General features: G+C 33.1%; 1 protein-coding gene across 5 annotated transcripts in view; it reads left to right on the top strand.

Moving 5' to 3' along the window:
• The window catches only part of LOC139956014 (uncharacterized), a 183,547-nt gene extending 176,033 nt beyond the window's left edge, over window positions 1–7,514 (top strand). For 4 of the 5 annotated variants that reach the window (XM_071955178.1, XM_071955177.1, XM_071955180.1 and 1 more), the window contains exons 41-44: window positions 554–679; window positions 919–1,067; window positions 1,582–1,717; window positions 2,178–7,514. In XM_071955178.1, the coding sequence (XP_071811279.1) occupies window positions 554–679; window positions 919–1,067; window positions 1,582–1,717; window positions 2,178–2,243 (477 nt within the window). In that variant the 3' untranslated portion in view covers window positions 2,244–7,514. Of the gene's footprint in view, window positions 1–553; window positions 680–918; window positions 1,068–1,581; window positions 1,718–2,177 lie in introns of those variants that run through there. The other variant, XM_071955182.1, reaches the window with a different exon arrangement.
• The last annotated feature ends 19,831 nt before the right edge of the window (window positions 7,515–27,345 follow it).

Here is a 27,345-nt window from a genome sequence, read left to right as displayed (position 1 = left end):
GCGGTAAATTTGAGGAAAATTTTTTCCTGGGGTGGGCCATCCATTTCTGTTCACTGTTAGCTAATATACTGTACCTAGTCCTGTAGATAATCTACTATGAATATTTACACTAAATGTATAGTATTTTGTAACAGTTTGTAGCAGTTAAACAGCTGCTACTTGAAATCTTAGATCTGTGTGTATTTTATCAGCCAATTTATTCTTTGTTTCTCCATCTCATCACACATTAGAGCTAGCATCCAATTGATGAAGGGAATAATTCATGCAGTATGTATAGCAGTTTTTGTACACAGAAACCGTAGTATTCTGTAAAAGATAAAGTTCAGATCCTTTGAAACTGTTACACTAGATTGAAACTGTGCGTTATTGTCATTATACTATGTGAGAGATTTAAGAAATTACCGTTTGCTCTTTCCTCCTTTGCGGCACTATCGCTGTTGCACTCTGATAAAGTGATTTCTATCCATTTTGTGTTTAATACTACTGTTATTGCTTTATGAAAGTAAATGTATAAAAGAAACTTATAAACTAATAACAATTCTTAATATTATAGAGTGACCAATATTGGCCAGAGTCTACTTCTGTCACCTTCAGTCCGTTCACCATCAAATCGCTCTCTATTGAACATCGTGGTACTATTTGTGTTCGCAAAATTGAGATTACAAACTCAGCTCTGCAGGTTAGTTCTTCGCAAAACCAACATAAAAATCTATAAATAATAAAATATTTGGAATCAACTGGAGAAATTGGAAAGAATTTATTTTTCATTCATTCATATGTTAATACTTTGTCTGCTTTTTCTTTTATTCATATCTTTCTGTCCATCCATTATTAACTTCAAAGACCTTTTCTATACCATGTATCATTAATGAGCTTTAACACACTGATATTCTTTTGTTTTCCTCCAAATATTGTAAGAAATTACGCACTGTGATGCAGATACAGTGTTTGGGTTGGCCAAATAATGAGACAGTCAGTAACTCATCTGAGCTTTTGCTGAATTGCGTTCATCAGCTCAGCCAGTGGCGCAAGGAAAGAGCTGTTAATCGTGTCCTGGCTCATTGCATGTAAGTTCTGTGTGATAATATGATCTCTTTTACATGTCAGATTTTACTTAACCAAATTTAGACTATGGTCTGGTGATGATGAAATGTCATTTTGTGTTATAATGACCAAGGCCTAGCTGCTAGCTACATATGTTTGCAAGATATAATCTACCTTGTATATATATGTAAATATATTATTACTTTCAAACGGCATAGTTTATACCCCTATGAGTAGAGTTATTTACAGACTACTTATTAGTTTTATAGCCTTATGTCATGTAGATCATATTTTATTGTAGTCTACATGATCTCTTCACATCGCCAGAGGTGAGTATAAAACATATCATTATCAATGGCTAGTAATTTATAGCTTTATTAATAGAGGAAATATCAGAAGGTGATGGAAGTATATCTTTGAATATGTTATGCTTGTTGAGGATGCCCTTAACATCCTTTCATCAATTTATGCTTGATGCACTATCATATTCACATTTATATTCCCACCCACTCCCTCCATTGTACTATTTACCTACAGGGATGGTGTTGGTAGGACTGGTGTCTTTTGTGGATTAGTAGCAGCTTTGGATCAGGCACAAGCAGTCAAGGAGGTTGATATATTCCAACTCATAAGCAATATGCGTTCAGCTCAGCCACTCATGATCCAAAACCAGGTGTGTACCAGATGATCTGTCTACTTCAATATTTGTCATCAAATGGCCTTACGGATGCCACATGTATCCCCAGGTCCTACTGCTACCTGTTCATGGAGGGTTTTTTCCTGAATTATAAATTACTTTTTGCATGTTTTACAATACCGTTATGGAAGATAACCAGTGAGAACAATTGTCATTTTATTGCACCCCTGTACTCTGAGAATCCATCCTAAACAGTGTACATTGTATTAACAACATGTGTAAATCAGAGAGGAAGCGAATTGTTCACGGTAGAATGTGTTATGTGGTTAACTTGTGTAATTACAAATGATTATATGTTTGCAACCGGTATGGCAATTGGGAACTATTCATATTTTCATAGGATGCCATTGAAATTATAACTTCCTTGGTTTAATGACCATTTCATGAGTTATAAAGGGTCTCACTAATTTTTCTATCAATGTTTTACTTTTAACAGGAGCAGTACCAGACTATATTTGATGCAGTGCTGATGCACTTAGAGACTGGAAGTGGCACAGACTAAAACTTGTTATCTTGATCAGAGCAATCTAGCTTGGCAGGGATTGGTTGCCTAGAGTGGTTGTAATAATATATATATCTAGCAAACACCAGAAGAGAAACAGACAGGATGTAATGATTTTTCTCAGTGTTGATTTTATGTCATTCTTACAATGTCTTGGTACATTATGTATTTATGGATTTCATATATAAGTTCTTATGTGTTGACACAATTTCAACTCACAGTCCAGAATTGCCAGGCAGTTATAGACATTTGAGACACTCAAAATATTTGTTCCGTTAATTGCTATTATTTGTCTTAGGTATTATCTTCAGTATGATTTAAATAACTTTCTCACAATTTGTGAAGTGAAGTGTTTCAGGCCTTTCTAAGTCTTTTTTTTTCTCAGTCAAGTTTGTAGAGAGTGTATTTTAAACTCACATCTGCTGCTTTGAGTATTGTAGATGCTGTTATATGGTAAAGTTAAACGATAGAATTAATTGTTCTTGTTTTCCTTTGAATCTTTCATTTTTATTATAACTATATCTATGTTTCTGAAGTTTTTAGTTAGTTAAGTATGCCATGTATATGTCGTATGACAAAAGCATATTGGATGAGGAAACTGGTGAAGTGCGATACAGTAATTATAACTGCCAGACTTTCTGCCCCAGGCTTCTTTCAAGCACACATAAGTAGATTTCCTTTTTCTGTTTACAATTGGAGGTAATATTGATAAGAATAAAAAAGCAAGTCTAATGGGTTATGTAACAAAATCATTCAGACTGCAAATACAACTTTTCCTTCGGTGAATATAAAAGAATTTCAGTTAACTGTTTCATTTTAATTAATTAGATGTATAATTTAAACTTAACTAGTAAGGAAATAGCAAAAACGTCATAGATTCATATATAAAATGGTACTACCACCATTGAAAAATAAGATGCAAAGTGGGATATATTTAGGAAATGCAATCATTTAGTCGACATTTGTTAACCAGAAAACCAATGCTGCAATAGCTACCATCATATTTTTTGCTCAAGTAATTTTCATTCCCTTCACTCACTTGTTGTAAATATATAGTCAGGCTCATATGCCTAAAGATATTATGCTTTCCAGTATGAAAATTGTTTGCCGGGTTGGATCCAGGATTTAATAAAAAAAACAGGGTGTTACCCTGAGATTTTTGAAGTCCAACTCCCATGTTGGGGGGTTTCAGTGTACCTCTCCTACCTAAACAAATTAAAAATTGGAAATGATGCATTCTGGTGTACAGTTTTCATATTACGAGTTTAAATTATGTCTATGATTAGTTCTTTATGAAAGATTATTCTAAGATGTTTGATGCAGTCAAAATTGGTTGCATACTAATCTAACATTAGCATAGTGAACAAAGTTAACCCTCTTTTCTTTATCATTGTTTTTACATTTCCTTCTGTTGTATACAGCATTTTTATTTTCCTCTTTTTGTGTATATATATGTTTATTTCTTTTCTTTACTATTCAGTCTATTTTGTTTTACCTTGGTTGGTTTACGGCTTCAACGTTCACTATAAGAGTTGTTATTCTTACAATAAAAAAGATGAAAATTAATCTATTCAAATGCTGATGCACCCACTTTAAAGTAGAAACTGGAGTGCAACAGTTTTGGAGAAAGATAAAGGTTTTGTATATGTTGTGTTGCTCTAAGGTCACAATTGTTTTCCTCTCAAAATATCTCTTAGCATTGATTAAAAATTTCATGTAAAGGAATTAATACCCTTTGAAGTATATGGTGTTAGAACAAATTCTTAACTCATATTGTTTCCATTTCATGTACCAACTGTTCACCAACACCATAAAAAGAAAGTACAGGGTATTCTTACCAGATTCATAAATTATTTTTATCCAATATCAGTATGAATCATTGTTACAGCATTTTATATTTCATTCTACTTTGCTCTGCATTTACCTTCTTTTCCCCCTTTTGAATCTATCTTGCCATATTTGGCCATTTTTCTGTCATAGTTTCCATTCCTACTTGTATTCTACATTTGTATGTGCTTGTTCTGGGCAGCTGATATTCCTTCTGAAATGTAATGCATTGAAAAGATAAATACGTATGTGTTCATAGTCATGAACAACAGGTTTTAAATAATTGTGGTTTATTAGTAGTACATAGTTTGCTTTTACCATCAATAGATACAAGATCATAAAGGAGAGACAATGTCTAATCCTACAAACAACTTTCTAAGCTAACTTCTAACAATGTAGAAACAATTTCTAAAAAAGATTGATCCTTTTTACTGTATGTTTTCATGTAGATTTGGTCAAGTAATAATATATTCCATAAAGGAAAAAAACATTTAAATTAAAAGAAAAAATGGCACTGAAATATAAATAAAGATTTGTACTCTAAGGCTATAGATTTTACCTGCATGTAATCATACTAGCTCTGTAGGATATTTAGCGCCCATTTCGATATTGTAATGTGTTTGTAATTTGCATTGTAGTAAAATGGTAAAATGGTTCATTTAATAAATCTAAAGCAATATTTTAGATTTTATTCAGCTGCAGGAACCCCTCTGTTATTAGGTTCACTGTGGAATGTTGAATACACAAGGCAATATTATTGTTCCACTGCAAGGAATTGCAAATATAAGCTACAAAAACAAATCAAGTTCAATACAGCTAGCTATACACTCCATTCACTCAGAGCTGACCACTGGTATGGTTACAGTTGTTTGTTGTTTGTATGAGAAATCATGATAAATATGGTGTTGTGAATGTTCCCAAGTTGTAATAATAATGAAAAGGAAACCATGGATGACAGAACAATCATAAACCAGCATAATTCGTGATTAGTAATTAGTAGTCCTATATTACAGTAGTCTAGAGAAACAGTCATTGTTCTAAAGTGTTTTGTTTTTGCAATTATATACATGTTTATTCATGCTCTCCAAATTGTGATTAATATAAATGCTTTTTGTCAAGGCCTGCTGGTAATTATAACGTACATATCTGCTATCAGTGCTTAAATGGTTTATTGTAAACAATGTATTAACTAGACATAGTGCTATGTACAGTAAGCTATTCATTCTGTTGTAATCGTGGTTGATTTTGGTTTGATTGTTAAAATATATTTTGAGGACTTTTACATATTTTGCAAAATTACAGGTCTTGCAGGAAAAATACAAGTTTTAAGGTTTGAAAATATTTATGATGAAATTGTTTATAAGAAACAACAGGAATATGCAGTATGTTGTTGCCATTCATTATTGAATGTTGAAATGTCCTGTATATTCTTTTCTAGTCCAGCAGCTGAAGTTATACCAAAGTAGAAATGTACACCTGCCATTGGTATATAGACAGCTGATAGACACTAGAGTTTTGACTCAAACAAAATATAATAATAATAATGACTTTTAACCCAATTAATATTTATAATCAAACTGTTTATAAGAACAACAGAAATATGCAGTATGTTTTAACCATGCATATTGAATGTTGAAATGTCCTGTAAATTCTTTTCTAGTCCAGCAGCTGAAGTTATACCAAAGTAGAAATGTACACCTGCCATTGGCATATAGACAGCTGATAGACACTAGAGTTTTGACTCAAACAAAATATGATCATAATTATAATGACATTTAACCCAATTAAATTATTCAAATTATCATACTTATTACAATTACCCTGACTCTGTGTAATAGACGAGATCTGCTGGTTAAAGTCTTGCCTCCTGTTCACTTCAATTCATTTTTTTTTAAAAGGCCATAAATGAGCAATCCTAACTGTAGCATAAATTACTTATAAACAGACAATATGTTAACTTTCTTAAACTAAGTCCCATGTAGATTTTCATGGATAGTAACTGTCAGAAACTTGTTTATGTTACTATATGGAGTTCAGCATTAGTAATTCTACCAATATTTACTTGTATAGCTTCTTATTTCTAGTTGAAATGACACAGTATATAAGGGAAAGCTTAGTCCTACACAACCATGTATAAACAGAACAGAGTTAATCGATGAGCATGTTTGCCCCTTCTGCTAGGTCTTCATATTCATACTGGATAGTTCTTTCATCATCAAACAATGAAAATGGTAAAATATTGGATGATTCAAAAGTTTCATTCATGTAGATAATATGTTAATGCAGGTAGGTGAATCCTTGCAGAGCTTCACAAACAACATTCTGTTGAGAAACACTGGTGCAATCTTTAATTTAATAGCAACATATTGCAAAATATTGCTAACATAGTAACTTATCAAGCCATACACTTATTCTCTTAACTATTATCTATTCCAGAGTGTATGTTACCTACATGCAACACTGTTATATCTATGCGCCAGTAATTGCAGTATTTAAGGTTATAAGTTCAGTTGCTATCTATTGCCCAGTATCTGTGATTACTTAATGGGATGAGTGATTTCTTATGCTCTAATAGTTACAGTAAAAAAATGGATCCTTTGTTACCTAGTTATGACCTATTTGTGTGATCAGTAAATGGGATCATTTGTATAGGCCTATTACCAATTCTCCAGTTTCTGAAGTAATGTAATAAGATATATGTGATTGATCTGTTACTTATACCTCAATCCATATTTCAATAGTCATCCAGCAATATATACGTGAAGTCATATATGATAAGGAGCTCAAAAGTTTTTTTTTTTTTGCATCTATTTTTCACTTTTATGAAAGTTGGCTTCAAACTTCATTGAGTACATAAATTGTATGATAGATATATTACACATCCAGTCTTTCAGTTTTTCATAAATTTTGGTGTAATGAACTTTTCTAGCTGCTTTCTGCAAACTTTGATTTTGCTGCCAATAAAATAATAAATTGTAGAGAAAATAGAGAACAAAACAAGATGTTGATTTCATTAAACAATATAGATAGCCGATTTATAATTACATATATCACACTATGTAAATGTTTTACTATTTTCAATTACACTTCAAGAATATCCAATTCATTCATAACAGATCTGGATTTATAACAGACACCTAGTCATCTGGAGGTCACATTCTTTTGGAGTCGTAACACATGTGAAATGGCAGTATCCATCGAAAAAACCTCATAGCCACTATATCTGAAATACCAAATAAATTTTACCGCCAGATACCATTGTCATTTTAGACTAGTCCAGTTTGATGTAGTCATGCCTTTAATGCTAAAGTAAAGTTAAATTAATTGAGCAGGTTCCATATCATAAAATTTCTGGCTATTGAAAGTATTTTCCGTTTATTTTGTTTCCTTTTATGTTGTTATATTGTATTGGGGGTATTGAAGAAATATATTAACCAAGAATGACTTGTGGAATTTTCTCCGTGTTTTCTATTGTCTATTACAGTCGTCGTTATTATAATTGAATTACTGAGGTCAATGGATATATATGGTGTAAAGAAAACAAGGAGGGGGTGCTGTGGTGGACAATGTCAAACATTTGTAAAGTTAAGTAATAACATGACGTAAAAAATGTCGAACTAGATTTGGTTTACTAATTGCTGTTACGGAACAGAATAGTTGTGTTTCGATGTTAAAGGTTGAAAATAAAGAAGATGACACTGTTGAAGATCTCCCAATACAACTACTTTCAAAAGAGTCAGAATCTGATTCTGTCCGGTGTCAGTATCATTGGGAATTACAGGCCTACTTCCAATTTGTAAAGTTTCCAAGAGAGTTGCGGTCAAGAAACTTTCTACTCATCTTAATGCTACAGGTAATGCTGACACAATGCAGGCAGCCTATTGCCATGAACACGGTACCGAAAAAGCTGTTGTTCGTGTGCAAAATGACCTGGAGTCAGTTGATTCACGTGGAACCGCAATCCTAGTTACTGTATACTGGAACCATCTGCTGGTTTTTATACCATCGATCAACTGACACTCCTGTAAGGAACTTGACAAAACAATCTGGAATAACTGGCTACAGTCGCACCTTTCTGGCCGGTTCCAGGCTGTTAAAGTTAATAAATAGTGTAACCCAGGTCAACTGATGAACCCAAAAAGGATGATTCAGAAAGATTCAAGATTTGTATGCTTTTGTTGTCTCCTTGCTTGTTAAAAAACACAAGCAAGGATACTTAATTAGTTGTTCGGTGAAAACCGAGCAACCATAAACAAATTAAAATTCTAATACATTTAAATTTAAACCTTAACTTTAAAAGAGGCCCCTTTATTAAACACGCCCCTTTAATAAATACGCCCCTTAATTAAATACGCCCCTTTATTAAACCCCAAATAGACGAGCCCCGTTTGTATGACGGTGTCGCTGACTTGCCTGACCAGCTCCGACCTTGAAACACCTGAGAGCTACCAGGAAGCCATCATACCATCTATAAAGGTAGTAATTCAACCCATTAAGTACTATAAAGTATCATAGCCGTTATTGTCCAACTAAAGCTACGTAACTTTTATGAGCACAACTATTTACAAAAGATAAAATAACAAGTAAATATAACACAATCAAAATATAATCACGAAACCTCTCCTGGCAAAACTGCAAACGTATCCCAAGTACGGAACTCCCATACGAAAGCAAAAGAAGTAATAACAATACATACTAAATACCTCAGACCTCACAGAATGCCTATACAAAGCATATGACTACATGTTTCACTCACAGAAACCCATTTTTTTTTTTTTAAACTAAGGTTTCACTACTACAACTGTTGAAATCGTATACCACTTTAGGTGGAAGTCATTGAATAAACAACTACTAGAACATAACCTGTGCTGACTCAGCAACAGTTATACGTGAACCCGCCCAGAACTTTCAAATGTAAGAGGGCACATTAACTATAATCCTACTAGCCTTCTACTACCGCCTGCACAACTAAGTTGTAAACCCCAAGGTCATTCCTAGTCCTCCACATTCCCGTAATTGTCTTACTTGTAGAGCTACAATCCTGCTCCTTAACACAGTATCCGCAAAATATACTTTACATAAATGCCCGAACATACACGACGATGTCTTTCTGCAGATGCAGTGCAACTTTCCTAACCATGCTCTTCGGAAATATACTACGTCATCCTAACACAATGACGTGTACAGTATGTAAACTAGATACGGCACACGTGTAGGCTGTGTATAACCCAACAGGTTCGCCATATTGGATATAAAGGCCACGGTGTGTTTCTGTAACATATTATCACCGAATTGCATGGTGTGACTCCATTCGAATATAATAACGATGTTTTAGTAAAACTTAATAATAGTTTCTCCTCTTACAACGGAGGTCTGCTCTGACCAAAAAAGCAGATGGAGCACACAAGAAAACGTGGGCGCCCTATCAGAACAAGATTTTAGCAACACCCTCAAGACCCCTTAGGGCTCAAGCAAGACCCCGTAGGGCTCTCGATCTGGATAATGCACATATCCATCTAACCCATGTTACCTGGTTACATAAGCCATGGAGGTAAAACCTCACTTGAAATACGGAATATCCCAGGGTTCAGTTTTATTTATTCTGTTTTTATTTTGTGAGATATTGCTAGCTCGCACAATCTCTCATAACATCTGTACGCGGATGATACGCAGCTTTATATTTCTTTCAATTAACTCACTTGAGATGATTCAGTTTAGTTGAAGAAATGTATCACAATTTTCAAATCATGGATGACTTTGAATTTTCTGAAACTGACTAGTGAAAAAACAAAACTGTTGATCGTCTTTTCAAAATCTGCTTATAAAGCTTGCAATCCCTTTCTTTGAGATAGGAGAGTGTGTCATTAACCATGGAAGTGAGCAAACTCGTAACTTGGGAACTATACGTGTAGTGATTAGTCTTTAAGTGCTGAAACCCATAATAGCAAAGTGTGCCGGAGGGCATTCAACCACATCCGGGTCATCTCATAGATCGGAGCACTTTATCAACACCTAAACAACCTCTAAATTGGTGTAGTCTGTCTTCAACTTTTGAATGGAAGTTACAGCATTGTTTTTTCCCTGTGAAATATTTTTACAACTTACTTCCTAACAGATATCATCTAGTATGTATTATAGGTTGAATGCATGATGTTCACAGTAATACAACAGATATCATCTAGAATGTATCATAGGTTGACCCCATGATGCTCAGAGTGTGACACATATATCATCTACTATGTATCATAGGTGGCCCTATGATGCTCAAAGTGTGACAACTGACAAGGGTCAACTGTGTTTGCTATAAAGTCACCCAAATCAAGAATATCAACTCAGTATCAACTCAGTATATTCTGATTAACTGTATGCATTGTTCAAGATTATTTCAAACCGAGACTGTGTTGTATATTCATTCCTTTAATAACCTTAACAGAGAAGAAAGAAGTTGACCCAACAATTACAACAACCAAGTCACAGTGTGACAGCATCATAACAACTATGAGGGTAATCCAAGCTCTACATTTGCAGTTATCATGTTTACAATGCTTTCAGACATTAGACCTTTTCAAAACACATTACAGTTCTTATACTCACTAAGGAGAATGAACAATCTGAAGTGAGTAAGAGGTTAGTTGCTAAGGGGAATCAACAATGTTTTCAGATTTTGCCTCCAACTGACCTCACATGAACTGCTCAAAGTGTAATACTCATTAAGGGCAAGGGCGGCGGAAGCATTTTTAATCTGGGGGGGGGGGGGGGCACCGACATCAAAGGGCACTTTGCAGAAATTCGATTGGACTGATGCAGCCTTACATTTAGTACCCTTTATAACTCTTATTGTATTATCTTATTTGCGTATACACATCACTCCATCAGCGCCCCCCCCCCCCTCAAGGAAAATATGCATACTATAGCACTGCCCCAATGTGAAAAAAAGTGAGGAGAAATCATGTTAGTTGCTAATGTAGGAATCTTCCGAATTAGAGTCTATTTCTTGTTAATATCTTAACAAACTTTGTTTCCATTCGAAAAAGCTTTGAGTTTGACCCACAGAAATTCATTAAAAGTCAGTGGCATAGCCAGGATTAGCAAAGTTGTATGCACGACTATCTGAGCGGAGCGCCGCCATCAGTTGGCGCGGAGCGTACAAGACAATTTTTGGTTTTACAATGCCCTCAGATGGCCGGAAACGGCCCTCACGGCGTGTTCATTCTGATGATAATCATCCCATAGAAAGCGAAGCAGAAGAAATACAAAAGTTTACCATGTTTTATTTGATGGAAGGAAAGAGTATATTTTAATAAGATTGAAACACAATGCAGGACAATAAAACTGAATAACACTGAACATAAAATAGTTAACTCCGAGGTATAGCCATGGAATTGAACAAGATATTGAATGATAATAAACATTGAATTGCAATCAATTATAATAAATATTAAACTGAATAACATCACAAGTCAGTAGAGGTGAATTATATCTAATTGCACCACACTGAAATAAAACCGAACAACATCACTCTGAAATTTAATTCCCCTGTATCACACTCAGAGTGAATTATACTAAAATATAATCACAGAATCACAATGAAGTAACATCATGCAGCATGACAATGAAATCACACAGAAATTAAATCACACTGAAAATGAGTTACACTGAAATAACATTACATAGCATCGCACTAAAGTTGCATCACACTGAAATATTATACACAACATCGCAATGAAGTAACATCAAAGAGCATCACAATGAAATCACACAGAAATTGAATCACACTGAAAATTAATTACTATTAAATAACATTACAAAGCATCGCACTGAAATAAAATCACATTGCATCACACTGAAATGTACTAACACATCATCACACTGAAAATGAATTACACTGAAAGAAATTCACTACATCACAAGGAAACTGAATCACATTGTATGTCATGAAAAGTGAGTCATCTTCCATTGCTCCCCAGTACTTGATTTACATCACACAGCATCACACTGAAACTTCATCACATTGCATCTCAATGAAACAAATCACATTGCATCACATTAATACTCAATTATACTGCACCACACTGAACTGAAACACACTGCATCAACCTGAAAACTGAGTCACACTACTTCACATTCAAAGTGACCGGTGTAGCATCACATCAATTCAAACTACATTACATCAATTCAAATTAAATGGAAAATACAGCTGTCCTTATTACATATACTCACCAATGAGTTTATCACATGTGGATTCTGTCCACTCAGCCTAAGAACTGTTTCAAACAACCTCCGTGTTTTACTTTCTCTGACAACCGATATCTCCAATAATACGGAAAACAAATACACCACATCTACTGGCTCCATCCCTTTGACGAAAAACAATGAAATGTTTGGTTTATATTGTGAATCAACGTATTTCACACAACAACAAAAACAATAAATGAGGTGTATAATTAGTCAGTTTCTTTCATATAACTTATATGCTATCAGCAGTAACATTTGCGGTGAGTAATTGTATTTCAAATAACTTAATTGCTACCAGCAGTAACATTTGTGGTGAGTTATTATATTTCATATAAGTCATATGCTATCACGAATAAGGTTTGTGGCGGGTTACTATACACGCATAAGTCATATGCTATGGGCAGCAAGTTTTATGGCGATTTACTATATTTCATATAATTTATATGCTTTAAGCAGCAAGGTTTGTGGTGATTTACTATATTTAATAGAGCTTATATACTATGAGCAGCAAGGTTTGTGGTTATATGCTATATTTCATATAGCTTATATATTCTGAGCAGCAAGGTTTATCGTGATTTACTATACTTCATATAACTTATATGCTATGAGCAGCAAGGTTCGTGGTGATTTTCTATCTTTCGTATAACTTATATACAATGAACAGCAAGGTTTATGGTGATTTACTATATTTCATATAACTTATAAACAATGAGCAGCAAGGTTTATGGTGATTTACTATGTATATTTTTTATAAAACTTATATGCTAAAAGCAGAAAAGTTTTGTGGTGATTTATTATATTTAATAGAGCTTGTATGCTATGAGCAGCAATGCTTTTGGTTATTTGCTATATTTCATATAACTTATATACTATGAGCAACAAGGTTTATGGTGATTTACTATATTTCATATAACTTATATGCTATAACCAGCAAGGTTTATGGTGATTTACTATATATCATATAACTTATATGCTATGAGCAGCGAGGTTCGTGGTGATTTGCTATATAACTTTATACTATGATCAGCAAGGTTTATGGTGATTTGCTATATTTCATAGAACATATATGCTATAAGCAGCAATGTTTTTGGTGATTTACTATATTGTTATAAAACTTATATGCTAGGAGCAGCAAGGTTCGTGGTGATTTGCCATATTTCATATAACTTTTATGCTATCAGCAGCAAGGTTTGTGGTCTGTATTTAATAGAACCTATATGCTATGAGCAGCAAGGTTCGTGGTGATTTGCTATATTTCATATAACTTTAATACTATGAGCAGCAAGGTTTATGGTGATTTACTATATTTCATGTAACTTATATACTCTGAGCAGCAAGGTTTATCGTGATTTACTATATTTCATATAACTTATATGCTTAAAGCAGCAAGGTTTGTGGTGATTTACTATATTCCATAGAGCTTAATATGCTATGAGCAGCAAGGTTTGTCGTTATTTGCTATATTTCATATAATTTATAAACTCTGAGCAGCAAGGTTTATCGTGATTTACTACTCTTCATAGAGCTTATATGCTAAGAGCAGCAAGGTTTGTAGTGATTTGCTATTTTTCATATAACTTATATACTATGAGCAACAAGGTTTATGGTGATTTACTATATTTCATATAGCTTATATGCTATAATCCGCAAGGTTTATGGTGATTTACTATATATCATATAACTTATATGCTATGAGCAGCAAGGTTCGTGGTGATTTACTATATTTCATATAACTTATATGCTATGTGCAACAAGGTTAGTGGTGATTTTCTTATTTCGTATTACTTATATACTATGAGCAGCAAGGTTTATGGTGATTTACTATATTTCATATAACTTATATGCTATAAGCAGCAAGGTTTGTGGTAATTTACTATATTTCATATAACATATATGCTATAAGCAGCAAGATTTGTGGTGATTTACTATATATTTTTTAAACTTATATGCTAGGAGCAGCAAATTTCGTGGTGATTTGCTATATTTCATATAACGTTTATGCTATATGCAGCAAGGTTTGTGGTCTATATTTCATAGAACTAATTTGCTACGAGCAGCAAGGTTCGTGGTGATTTTTTATATTTCATATAACTTATATACTATGAGCAGCAAGGTTTTATGGTGATTTACTATATTTCATATAACTTATATACTATGAGCAGCAAGGTTTGTGGTAATTTACTATATTTCATATAACATATATGCTATAAGCAGCTAGGTTTGTAGTGATTTACTATATTTCATAAACTTGCATGTAATGTATATTGAATCACTAGGCATACATTTACTGGCATTACAACCTGCATTAGCCTATGTCTCCTTTGAGTATGTTGTATAACTTGCATGCAATGAACAGCAATAAAGATGAGAATTATTTTACTGATGATCCAGCAATAAACCTACACTTCCCTGCCTCCTATCACCCCTACCATCCTCCAGTTACCCCATACCATCCTCCTGTGCCCTCCTCATTGCCAAATATAGTATTGTTGCATTGCCAAAGAATTGATATAGTATGACAAATTAACGGTGAAAATGTAATCAAAAGTAAACCAAAAATGTTAGTGGTATATGAAGTTGACTATGAGCAACAAGGTTTATGGTGATTTACTATATTTCATATAACTTATATGCTATAATCAGCAAGGTTTATGGTGATTTACTATATATCATATAACTTATATGCTATGAGCTATGATACATACTAGATGATACCTGTGTCACACTCTGAGCATCTTGGGGTCAACCTATACTAGATACTAGATGATATCTGTTGTCACACTCTCAACATCATGGGGTCAACCTATAATACATAGTAGATGATTTTTGATAGGCTGTTAGTTGTCAAAATATTTCACAGTGAATAAACAATGCTGTATCTTTCATTTAGTAGTTGCAATTTTAAAGGGGGTGATGTCAGAGCTGATATTATAGCTCAATTAGTGAGACATTTTGGCATCATGGCAAGGAATTGAAAATCCCGGCTTTCTTGTTTATTGTGGGTTTCTCATTCATCAAGCTTCTTTCATGTTTTAAACTTATTGATTCATTGTTTGTTTAATGTTCAATATTTTATAATAAAATGTTGTAAACTGATTACATTGTGTCTTTAAGATCAAAAGCTATATGCAGTTTCTGTTAATATTATATAAAATAGCCACATATTAACTAAACCTATGTAATCTACTACTCATGTTTAAGCTTATTTTTGTAGACCAGGATATGTTGTGTTCATCTATATCATGTTTATCACTTCTCAAGTTTTTCCATCTTTCTTTGTTCAAATTTAAAGGTATTTATAATCACAAGGAAATTAGAACATGTGACCATCACTGTTGGCATTACAACTATAAATATATATTTAGCCCTTTGCGAAATATTACTAGATAAATATATAAACTGTACATTTTGTGTATATTGTGTTGTGTTCTTTCAAGCAAAACATCACTACAAGTACTACCATCTGTGGTTACTTCTTTTTTAACTAACCACTTCTTACCAAGTTAGGGGTACTTTGGTGACCCCACCCCCCCCCCACTCTCTCTCTCATTAACACTGATTTGAAGCCTGTTCTGTCATTTAGTAGATACATAATGTGTCTCTCTTTTTATATGCAGACATCCTAACCAACTAGTCTATACATATATAAATTTATATATATACATATAAATATATATTTATTTATATATATATATATATTTATATATATATGTATATGTATATATATATATATATATATATATATATAAATATATATCAATATATATATATATTTATATTTATATATATATATGTATATATATATATATATTCCCGCGGGTTATTTAGGTACGCATGCACCCACACTCTATAGTTTTCGTCCGACTGAACAAGTCACCACGCAAGCGCATCAACAGGTGAACGTTACAATCAGCCAGAGGGGGGGCATAACAATTAAGACAATCACATGCAAAGAAAGAACAAGATATAAAAAGGAATATTAACCATATATTACTTTTCTGTTTAGAGGTCATATCAAGAACAGACCGTTTGGCAAAGCACAACAAGTGACTGAAATTATACTCACACTTCTTAAAATGTTTTTAAAATTCTGTCATGTAATGTTTTTTTAAATATGGAAGCCATAAATATATTCAACGTGCTATCCGGTAGGACCGGCTTCTTCCTATCTGGCAATCTACAGTACAGCAATATTTTAGATTAAGATTAAGTGAAATTAAATCGATCTTTTCCAATATCGTACACTTATTTCGCATAATTTGTATACCTGTAAGTAATACGAGTAATGCAGACCTTTCACAAGGGCCACTAAATTAATGATAATTACTAAAATAATTCGTAACTTTAACATTCTCTGGACGAAAATAATAAAGCATAAACTATTTTGTTAGAATCTTGCATTTCAATTTCTCGAGAAAGTCGTTTGACTATTGTTTTGAAGGATCAATCTTTTCAAATGAAACACAAAATTGTTATCTTTAAGCCATGAAAAACTTCTACAATTACAACCAATTAACTTTACTGCGACTGTAGTGGATTCCAGCAGATTCAAGTCCGAGTCCACAAATTAAATAGACTCGAGTAGTAAGGCCCAGGTAGGTTCGATGATTTATTTCACAGTAATTGGTCACAGCTTCGTATTGTCTTTGTCAGAGAGGATCTAAAGAGGAGCCGAATGTATGCTTCCTAGCAATACAGATGTTAAAGTTGAAGTTCTTTCTCTATGACATAACAGCAACACATTTTAAGCTATATTTGTCCTTCTATAATAAGTTTACAGCTGTCACCTAATTAGAACAAATGTTTGATCCTTCTATCCAACAGACCACTTATGCTTGCCCCATCCACCCCTTTTGGCAGTCACAAAAAAACAAAATTGAAACTTAGTATATCTTGTAGAGTATTATTCACGAAGAACTCTAGATGCATGTATATGTATGTTTATTAGATCCTCCTGCAAGCAGGAACTCGCGAAGAAGCCTCATTGGCTTATCAAAGGCGCAAGCTGACCGAAGTCAGTCTCTTACATTCATATTTAACGTCCATGATTATGAATTGTTAATTGTCAACAACTCTGTAACTGGACGACATACATTAATCTGGGAGTGACTCGAACCGGGGACCTTATGATTGAAAGGCACCATTGAGCTAACACTCCACATGGGGCCCTGGCCTATGGGCCCTCTTGACCTTGGGACAATTGGCCTTGGAAACTCCGGTCGCTTTGGTCCTCGTCTCATCTTCTTATCGGGTAATCCAGTACTGCCAATAAGCCTGTACTACTTTCACGGCAGACACACATATCACGTATGGAGGAATGATTTGCACAAATATTATTATGAATCCTGGCAGTCATCAGGACTGTTGCGATCATCAATAAATGATTAAAACTGCCGGATAATCACAAACCTTTTGGAATCAAAAACAGTAAAATTAATGTTTTTTTTAATGGTACAGACTAGTAAAGACAGTCTAGTCAAACAATTTTGTATTAGGGACAACGAAAAAGCAAATTTGATATGTGGAAGGCTACTCCAGATTTGTTCAAATGATAAAATCTCAACCGATCTCTTTTTAAATTGAAAAAAATATACATATAAAAACATAAGCCAATATAGTGGTATGAATTATGAGACTACGCACGATTATAACATAAGTAAGAAAATTACTAAAGAGTCACACTTGGTGTAGGGAAGTCCATACGGTGCACTCGTTTGTGCCAATGACGTCATTGTGACGAAATCCGAAATTTCTACGTCATCCGTTATCTGTCGTGACGTCAGAGGAAAGTCCAACTAAAGAAATTTTGATCAAAGGTATGTATATGAGACTAATCTATACAAACTGTGCAAGAATTTCAGAATATATAACTTGATCGTTATTGATACGAAATGAATGAAGTATTCCGGGATATCATAATGGTACGGGAAGGTAGGTTTGTTTTCCGCTCACAATTAATTCATGTAATTGTAATACAATATTACTAATGTGAAACTCAATCATGTTGTTTTGTGTTTTCGTTTGTCCTCCTTTCCTTTGCGGCGGAACTTGGGTATTCGTTCAGTCTGTTAAATGATGCTTTCATCCAAAAAACTGTTATAAAAGGCTTTTCTTTTGTTGTTTACGTTTTTCAGTGGTCGGATTAAGCGCATCAAGGCTGGATCAGGCAGGGTAAGTATACCTCATTGATTCAGATAATCACAATGTCTTTACCAGCGTCTGTGTTCATCAGCTTTTCATCAAAGTATGCAGGAATTTAACTGCTATATTGATAATCAAATTAGCAGCTATACTCCATACGGAAAGATAAAAGACTGGTTTATCTGATCTATTGATGCACTGTATAGACCTACACGTGCAGTCTTGTTTGTGTGTACTGTACGTGGGCTTTCAGTATATAACCTTTTCAAGCAGACTTTAACTTTAACCACTATACCTTCAATGGCACTGTGGTTGAGTGAGGCACAAGTTGTGTGTTACACAGTATCTATTTAGGGTTACTTTTCTTTAATAGTAACTTCATTTGCACACTTCGGAATGGTTTATCTTCTCAACAGTTTTGGTACTGGATTATCTTTATGTTAGTACCAATAATATTTATGGACAAATGTTCCTTATCGCGGTTTCCGATAGAACAATAGTATATGTTTTATCATTGACAGATAATGTAACCGGAAAAATACTCGCGTTTATTCCACATGAACTGGAGAATTTAGTCTTAGTCCAATGCGAACAATTCCAACTCGTGTAACAATATGGAGCGCATTACACTAAAACTTCGACATACCGGATATTTCGGCCGTATTATGGTTCATATATACCAAATATGTTGACAACAATATAGTTGTAATGTAATTTGTCATTGTAACATAACAAAACGAATCTTTATATATAATTTTGATACCCACATCATCGTAATTCGGAATTAAAAACAGGATTTTCGGAACTATAAACAAGATTTTCGGAACTATAAATACCTGATTTTTGGAACTGAATTCAGAATTTTTGAAATAAATGCAAGATTTTTGGAACTAAATACAAGATTTTCGGAACTAAATACAAGACTTTCGGAAACACATTCATGATTTTCGGAAATACATTCATGATTTTCGGAACTAAATTCAGGATTTTTGGAACTAATTTCAGGATTATCGGTACTAAATACAGGTTTACGGAACCAAATTCAGGATTTTTGGAACTAAATTCAGGATTTCCTTGCCTTCTCGGAGTGATTCATAAAGGAACCTGCGTATATCAATGAACTACTTATGGCAACCCTCTGTCCCGGATAAGGAGGCTCTCTGCCCATGCGCCGTACCGAACACAAACAAACGGCGCCATTTTGAATTCCCTTGCCCTGGATACTTCAATGGATATCTTGATTTCCACTCGGATTGTTTCGGATTCTATTTGTCAATCGTGGTGATCGGCTGGTCTTTTACTTCGCTGGTCCGTGGTAAGTATCTAGGGAAAGTAAGGGGACCGAGGGGAAGAAGGGAACAGATGAAGAAGATAAACCGTGAGTACACTTTTTCTATACTAAATGTTCCGGATCGTCTTACTAACACTGGAAGAAGTCGCACTCGAACAATTTTATTGACGTACATTGAGACCGCATTTGAGACCCATTTAAATAATTTATTCAACGGATACGAAACAAAGCTTAATGAATTACAGATCCCGAAGTAGTTATAAATAATTATTGTAATTCCAACTAACAACGTATGGGCAAGATAGCCATTTACTAAAAAAAAAGTGTGCTAAAAACTCGTTCTTACTTAAAAAATTGTATTTTTAAGTATCTAACTAATTAAAATGTGAAATTAAATAAATTTAATCAATGCAAAACGTGCTTAATTTACTAATTCTATTCCCATTTCAATACCCATTACTTATCTTGCGGATAAGTGGATCAACTTAAACCAGCGATTGTAAGACATCTGACATTTCGTTCTCCTTTAAGAGAGAACAAATATTTAGCGGATGCACCTACACCTTGATTTCAATCTCTCCACGCTCTTCAAATTTGAAGACCACGAAAGTATTCATTATTTCCTTTGCCTCGTAGCTCACTTGGCGCAAAAAAAAGATTTTGCTGTACACCACTTTTCAAATTTGTATTTTTACTGCAAGCGAACGTTTGTAAACAATTTGTTTTGGGGAACATTATTATGTAGCTGAAGGCGCTACTATGACATTACGCTTACATTTTAAGTTCAGTAATAAATTTTGTTTTGAAATATCTATTACAAGACCTAGTTTTCAGCGAAACGGTATGTCGCTTGAGTACAAGCGTTTCACCCAAATATCCACACCCTTGCTTCGCTAGGAAATACCTCAAAGAAATGTTCTCTACATCAGCTTGTTTGGTTTTACCTTTTCAACCACAGATATTACCTTGACATTCCACCACACCTTATATTCACTTCCCGAAAAAGTATGGCTTAGATTTAACTTATGAATTTGTGCCTCAAATGCAAAATATTTGCGAACGGACGGGAAGCCCACGAATGGGATAATACAGCCAGTGTATTAATGTACAAACGCACTACCGAACGGCAGTTCTATACATGTCGATTCCATTTTCGATGCGGTATTGAAAGTCTCGCCATAAAGCGACATTACCGAGGCATTCTGGAACCGGTTACACTCGCTACAAAAGATTCTGAAAATAAAACCGCGTCAAGCTCAATTTACTATCTTAATATACAGTAAGTTATCTAATTATCATAACATTGTTTTATTCTTGTCACAAGTTGTTTGTATTTATGTTAAAAATGTAGGCTTATTAATGTTCTGTTTTAATATATATATATATATATATATATATATATATATATATATATATATATATATTTATATTCATAGATACATCTGTTGTGTAAGTAGTATTGTAGGCCACATGTATTCATAGAAACAACTGCTATGTTAGTGTTGTAGGCCACAAATATTTTTAGATATACATGTTATGTTAGTGTTATAGGCCACAGATGCTCATAGATATATCTGTTATGTTAGTGAGTGTTGCAGGTCACAGATATTCATAGCAGATATGTTATAGTAGTGTTGTAGGCCACATACATTCATAGATACATATGTTATGTTAGTGAGTGTTGTAGTCCGCATATATTCATAGAAACATATGTTATGTTAGTGATGTAGGCCACAGATATTCATAGATACATATGTTATGTTAGTGTTGTAGGCCACATATATTCAAAGATACATCTGTTATGTTAGTGAGTGTTGTAGGCCACATATATTCATAGATACATATGTTATGTTAGTGTTGTAGGCCACAGATATTCATAGATACATATGTTATGTTAGTGAGTGTTGTAGGCCACATATATTCATAGATACATATGTTATGTTAGTGTTGTAGGCCACATATATTCAAAGATACATCTGTTATGTTAGTGAGTGTTGTAGGCCACATATATTCATAGAAACATCTGTTATGTTAGTGTTGTAGGCCACTGATATTCATAGATACATATGTTATGTTAGTGAGTGTTGTAGGCCACATATATTCATAGATACATATGTTATGTTAGTGATGTAGGCCACAGATATTCATAGATACATATGTTATGTTAGTGTTGTAGGCCACATATATTCAAAGATACATCTGTTATGTTAGTGAGTGTTGTAGGCCACATATATTCATAGATACATATGTTATGTTAGTGTTGTAGGCCACAGATATTCATAGATACATCTGTTATGTTAGTGAGTGTTGTAGGCCACATATATTCATAGATACATATGTTATGTTAGTGTTGTAGGCCACAGATATTCATAGATACATATGTTATGTTAGTGTTGTAGGCCACATATATTCAAAGATACATCTGTTATGTTAGTGAGTGTTGTATGCCACATATATTCATATAAACATCTGTTATGTTAGTGTTGTAGGCCACAGATATTCATAGATACATCTGTTATGTTAGTGTTGTAGGCCTCAGATATTCATAGATACATATGTTATGTTAGTGTTGTAGGCCACAGATATTCATAGATGCATATGTTATGTTAGTGTAGTAGGCCACATATATTCATAGATACATCTGTTATGTTAGTGAGTGTTGTATGCCACATATATTCATATAAACATCTGTTATGTTAGTGTTGTAGGCCACAGATATTCATAGATACATCTGTTATGTTAGTGTTGTAGGCCACAGATATTCATAGATACATATGTTATGTTAGTGTTGTAGGCCACAGATATTCATAGATGCATATGTTATGTTAGTGTTGTAGGCCACATATATTCATAGATACATATGTTATGTAAGTGATGTAGGCCACATATATTCATAGATACATATGTTATGTTAGTGTTGTAGGCCACATATATTCAAAGATACATCTGTTATGTTAGTGAGTGTTGTAGGCCACATATATTCATAGAAACATCTGTTATGTTAGTGTTGTAGGCCACAGATATTCATAGATACATATGTTATGTTAGTGAGTGTTGTAGGCCACATATATTCATAGATACATATGTTATGTTAGTGTTGTAGGCCACAGATATTCATAGATACATATGTTATGTTAGTGTTGTAGGCCACAGATATTCATAGATGCATATGTTATGTTAGTGTAGTAGGCCACAGATATTCATAGATACATCTGTTATGTTAGTGAGTGTTGTAGGCCACATATATCCATCGATACATATGTTATGTTAGTGTTGTAGGCCACAGATATTCATAGATACATATGTTATGTTAGTGTTGTAGGCCTCATATATTCAAAGATACATCTGTTATTTTAGTAAGTGTTGTAGGCCACAGATATTTGTAGATACATTGTTAATTATGTTAGTGTTGTAGGCCGCTGAAATTCATAAATACATATGTTATGCGGGCTCGGTGTTATAGGCCACATCTTCATAGAATGATCTGAAATATACATCTTGTAAGCTACCAATATTCATAGATAAGCATATGTTAGTGAAGTAAGCAATAGATATTCATAAATAAGTTAGCTAGGTAAGAGTTGTAAGCAACAGATATTCAATAGAATAATCTGTTATGTAGGCCAAAAATATTCATAGATGAATCCACAAGTGTGTGATGTAAGTCACAGAGAAGTAAATTAGCTATGTGAGTATTCTATGCCACAAATATTCATACATTAATCTGCTATTTAGGCCAAACATATACATAAATAAATATGATTCGTATGTATTCTATTTCACATATATTCATAGATAAATCCATAATATATAGTGGTGTAAGCCACATATATTCATAAGTAAGTTTAACTATGTTAGTTTTGTAAGCCACATATATTCATAGATATATCCTATTCGTAAGTATTCTAAGCCACAGATATTCATAGATTAATTTGCTATGTAAGCCATACATATTCATAGAAAAATATGATTCGTATGTATTCTAAGTCACAGATATTCACAGATAAATCCATAATATAAAGTGGTGTAAGCCACATACATTCATAGGTAATTTAACCATTCGTCAGTATTCTAAGCAATAGATATTCATAGATTAATCTGCTATGTGAGCTATACATATTCATAGAAAAATATGATTCGTATGTATTCTAAGTCACAGATATACATAGATAAATCCAAAAGGAAAAGTGGTGTAAGCCACAGATATGCACAAATAAGTTTAATTATTTTAGTTTTGAAAATAGTTATGGATTAATCCTATTCGTAAGTATTTTAAGCTTCAGATATTCATAGAATAATCTGCTATGTAAGCCATACATATTCATAGATAAATATGATGGTAAAAATGTAAAGTGGTGTAAGCCACATATATTCATAAGTAATTGAACTATTCGTCAGTATTCTTAGCCATTGATATTCAAAGATTAATCTGCTATGTAAGCCATACATATTCATAGATAAATATGATTGGTATGTATTCTAAGTAACATATATTCATTGAAAATTCCATACTGTAAAGTGGTGTAAGCCACAGATATGCATAAGTAAGTTGAACTATGTAAGTTTAAAAAAAACAATATTTATAGATTAATCCACTCGTGAGTATTTTAAGCCACAGATATTCATAGATTAATCTGCTATGTGAGCTATACATATTCATAGATAAATTTGATTCGTATGTATTCTAAGTCATAGATATTCATAGATAAATCCATAATGTAAAGTGGTGTAAGCCACAGACATGCACATGCAAGTTTAATTATGTTAGTTTTGAAAATATTTATGGATTAATCCTATTCCTAAGCATTTTATGAATCAGATATTCATAGATTAAATCTGCTATGTAAGCCATACATATTTATATATAAATATGATTCGTTTGAATTCTAAGTCACAGATATACATAGATAAATTCATAATGTATAGTGGTGTTATCCACAGATATGCATAAGCAAGTTTAACTATGTTAGTTTTGAAAATATGTATAGATTTATCCTATTCGTAAGTATTGTAAACCACGGATATTCATAGATTAATCTGCTATGTAATACCATACATATTCATCAATAAATATGATTCTTAAGTATTCTAAGCCACATCTATTCATTGGTAAATCCATACTGTAAAGTGGTGTAACCTACATATATGCACAAGTACGTTTAGCTCTTTGTAAGTATTTTAAGCCACAGATACTCATAGATTAATCTGCTATGTAGGCGATACATAGTATTCTAAGCTACAAGTAATCATAGATAAATCCATTATGTAAGTGTTGTATGTCACATATATTCACCGATATTCATAAATAAGTGAACTATTTTAGTTTGTAAGCCGCAGATATTCATAAATAATTCTGCTATAAAAGCCGATACATATCCATAGATAAATAAATGACGTATGTATACTAAGTCAAAGATATTCAAAGATAGATCCATAACGAAAAGTGGTGTAAGCCACATATTTGCATAAGTAAGTTAAACTATGTTAGTTCTGAAAATATTTATAGATTTATCCTTTTCGTAAGTATTCTAAGCCACAGATATGCATAGATTAATCTGTTATTTAGGCCATACACATTCATAGATAAATATATGATTCGTTTGTATTCTAAGTCACAGATATTCATAGATTAATCGATAATGTAGATGGTCTAAGCCACATATATTCATTGATAAATATATTACGTTTGTGATGTAAGCCACAACTAGTCATAAAAAATAAGCTATGTAAGTGTTTGAAGCCACTAATCGATATTCCAAAAAAAGAAATAAGATAAAGTGTGTATTTTTCCGATGTGTAATTGTAGAAGTGTGTAATTGTGGAAATGTGAAATTCTAGAACTTTATGTGGTAGAAATTTGTAAATTTACAACAACAAAAAAATATGTATTTATTTCTGAAATTATTAATAAATCGAGGACGATTTATTTTATAAGGGTCAAAATATGTAGAAAGTAAAATAACGACTGAAAACTGCATTTAATTATAAACGACTGGATTATAAGCCACATATATTAATATATCAATCCGTTTTGTATGTAATGTACGCATAGATATTCACACATACATAAATACAGTATGTAAGTGGTATATTCATATATTAAACATGTTCGTCAGTATGCTATGCCACATATATTGATATATAACTCTGATATGCAGGTCAAACTTATTAATAGATAAATATGATTCATATATATATTCTAAGTCACATATATTAATAGATAAATACATAAATTCAGCTACAGAGTTTCATAAGTAAACTAACCATGTAAGTTTTTATAAGCCACAGATATTCACAGATTAATTTGTTATTTAGGCCATTCATATTCATAGATAAAATATGATTCGAATGGATTCTAAGTTATAGATATTCATAGATAAATCCATACTGTAAAGTGTTGTTAACTACAGATATTTATAAGTACGTTAAACTATTCGTAAGTATTCTAAGCAATAAATATTCATAGATAAATCCATAATTTAAAGTGGTGTTAGCCACAGATATTCATAACTTTGTTAGATTTGCAAGCCACAGATATCGATAGATAAATTTGTTTCGTATGTCACATAATTTTTATAACCACAGATATTCCTACATTACTCTGTTTCGTAGGTATTCTTAGCCCCAGATATCAATAATGAAATAAGTATATAAGTGTTTTTAGCCATTGATATCAATAAATTAATTCGCTCTGTATGTAAGCCACATATATTCATACGTAAATTAGCCATAAGGGTATTGTAAGCCAAAGATATTCATATATTATCCTGTTTCGTGTATATTCCAAGCCACAGATATTCATAGATAGATCCATAATGTAAATTGTGTTTCTTGAAATTAGAAATCTACCGAGTTAAGTTTGTTCCATTCCTTCTATTCCGTTTAAAACCCACATACTGTGGAATTTCAAATAATTAATTAACAATTTGATAAATGATGCATTCAGGAAAAGTTTTGCACTTCACGTGGCAGCCCTACTTTCTGTCACACAATGAAAGTGGCCTTTACTGTAGGCAGTTTAATGAAATTCTCGATATATTTAGTTTCCTACGCCACTGTATGCAAATAGGCGGCATGTCACATGCAAACTAAATAAAAAATATTTTGTCTATTTTGTACTAGGATTGGTTAGGGATCCAACTTTACCTAAAGTGGTCAATTATTTCTCCATGTACGTAAGACATAAAAACAGATCAGTTAGGGTGGGTCTTGTATATATGACCTGACACCTGTTTGATTCAAGTTCACATCTGCTCCGAAACGTGTCTGCGTCAATGTTGTTTTCTCGAAAAACAAAAATGGTACTAAGGAATTGAATGATGCACGTTTCAATTGAATGTCCTCTCATTTATCAAAAGTTGTAATAACGTAGAACGTGGGCTTACGCTCATGTATTCCATCAAGTCGAGTGTTTGAAAAGCATGACTGTCTCTGAGTTTATGATTGTCTGCGTATTTGATTGTCTGTATATCTGATTGTCTGATGTCTGCGGGTATGATAGTCTGCGTGTCCGATTCTATGCGTGTCTGATTTTCTGATTATTTGATCGTCTGCGTGTATGAAAGTCTGCGTGTCTGATTGGTTTCTGCTTGGTTTCTGCTTGGTTTC

This window comes from Apostichopus japonicus, chromosome 2 (assembly GCF_037975245.1).
Source record: "Apostichopus japonicus isolate 1M-3 chromosome 2, ASM3797524v1, whole genome shotgun sequence".
Classification (NCBI taxonomy): Eukaryota; Metazoa; Echinodermata; class Holothuroidea; order Aspidochirotida; family Stichopodidae; genus Apostichopus; species Apostichopus japonicus.
The sequence above is the reverse complement of the archived record's forward strand: the minus strand, read 5'-3'. Positions and strand labels throughout refer to the sequence as shown.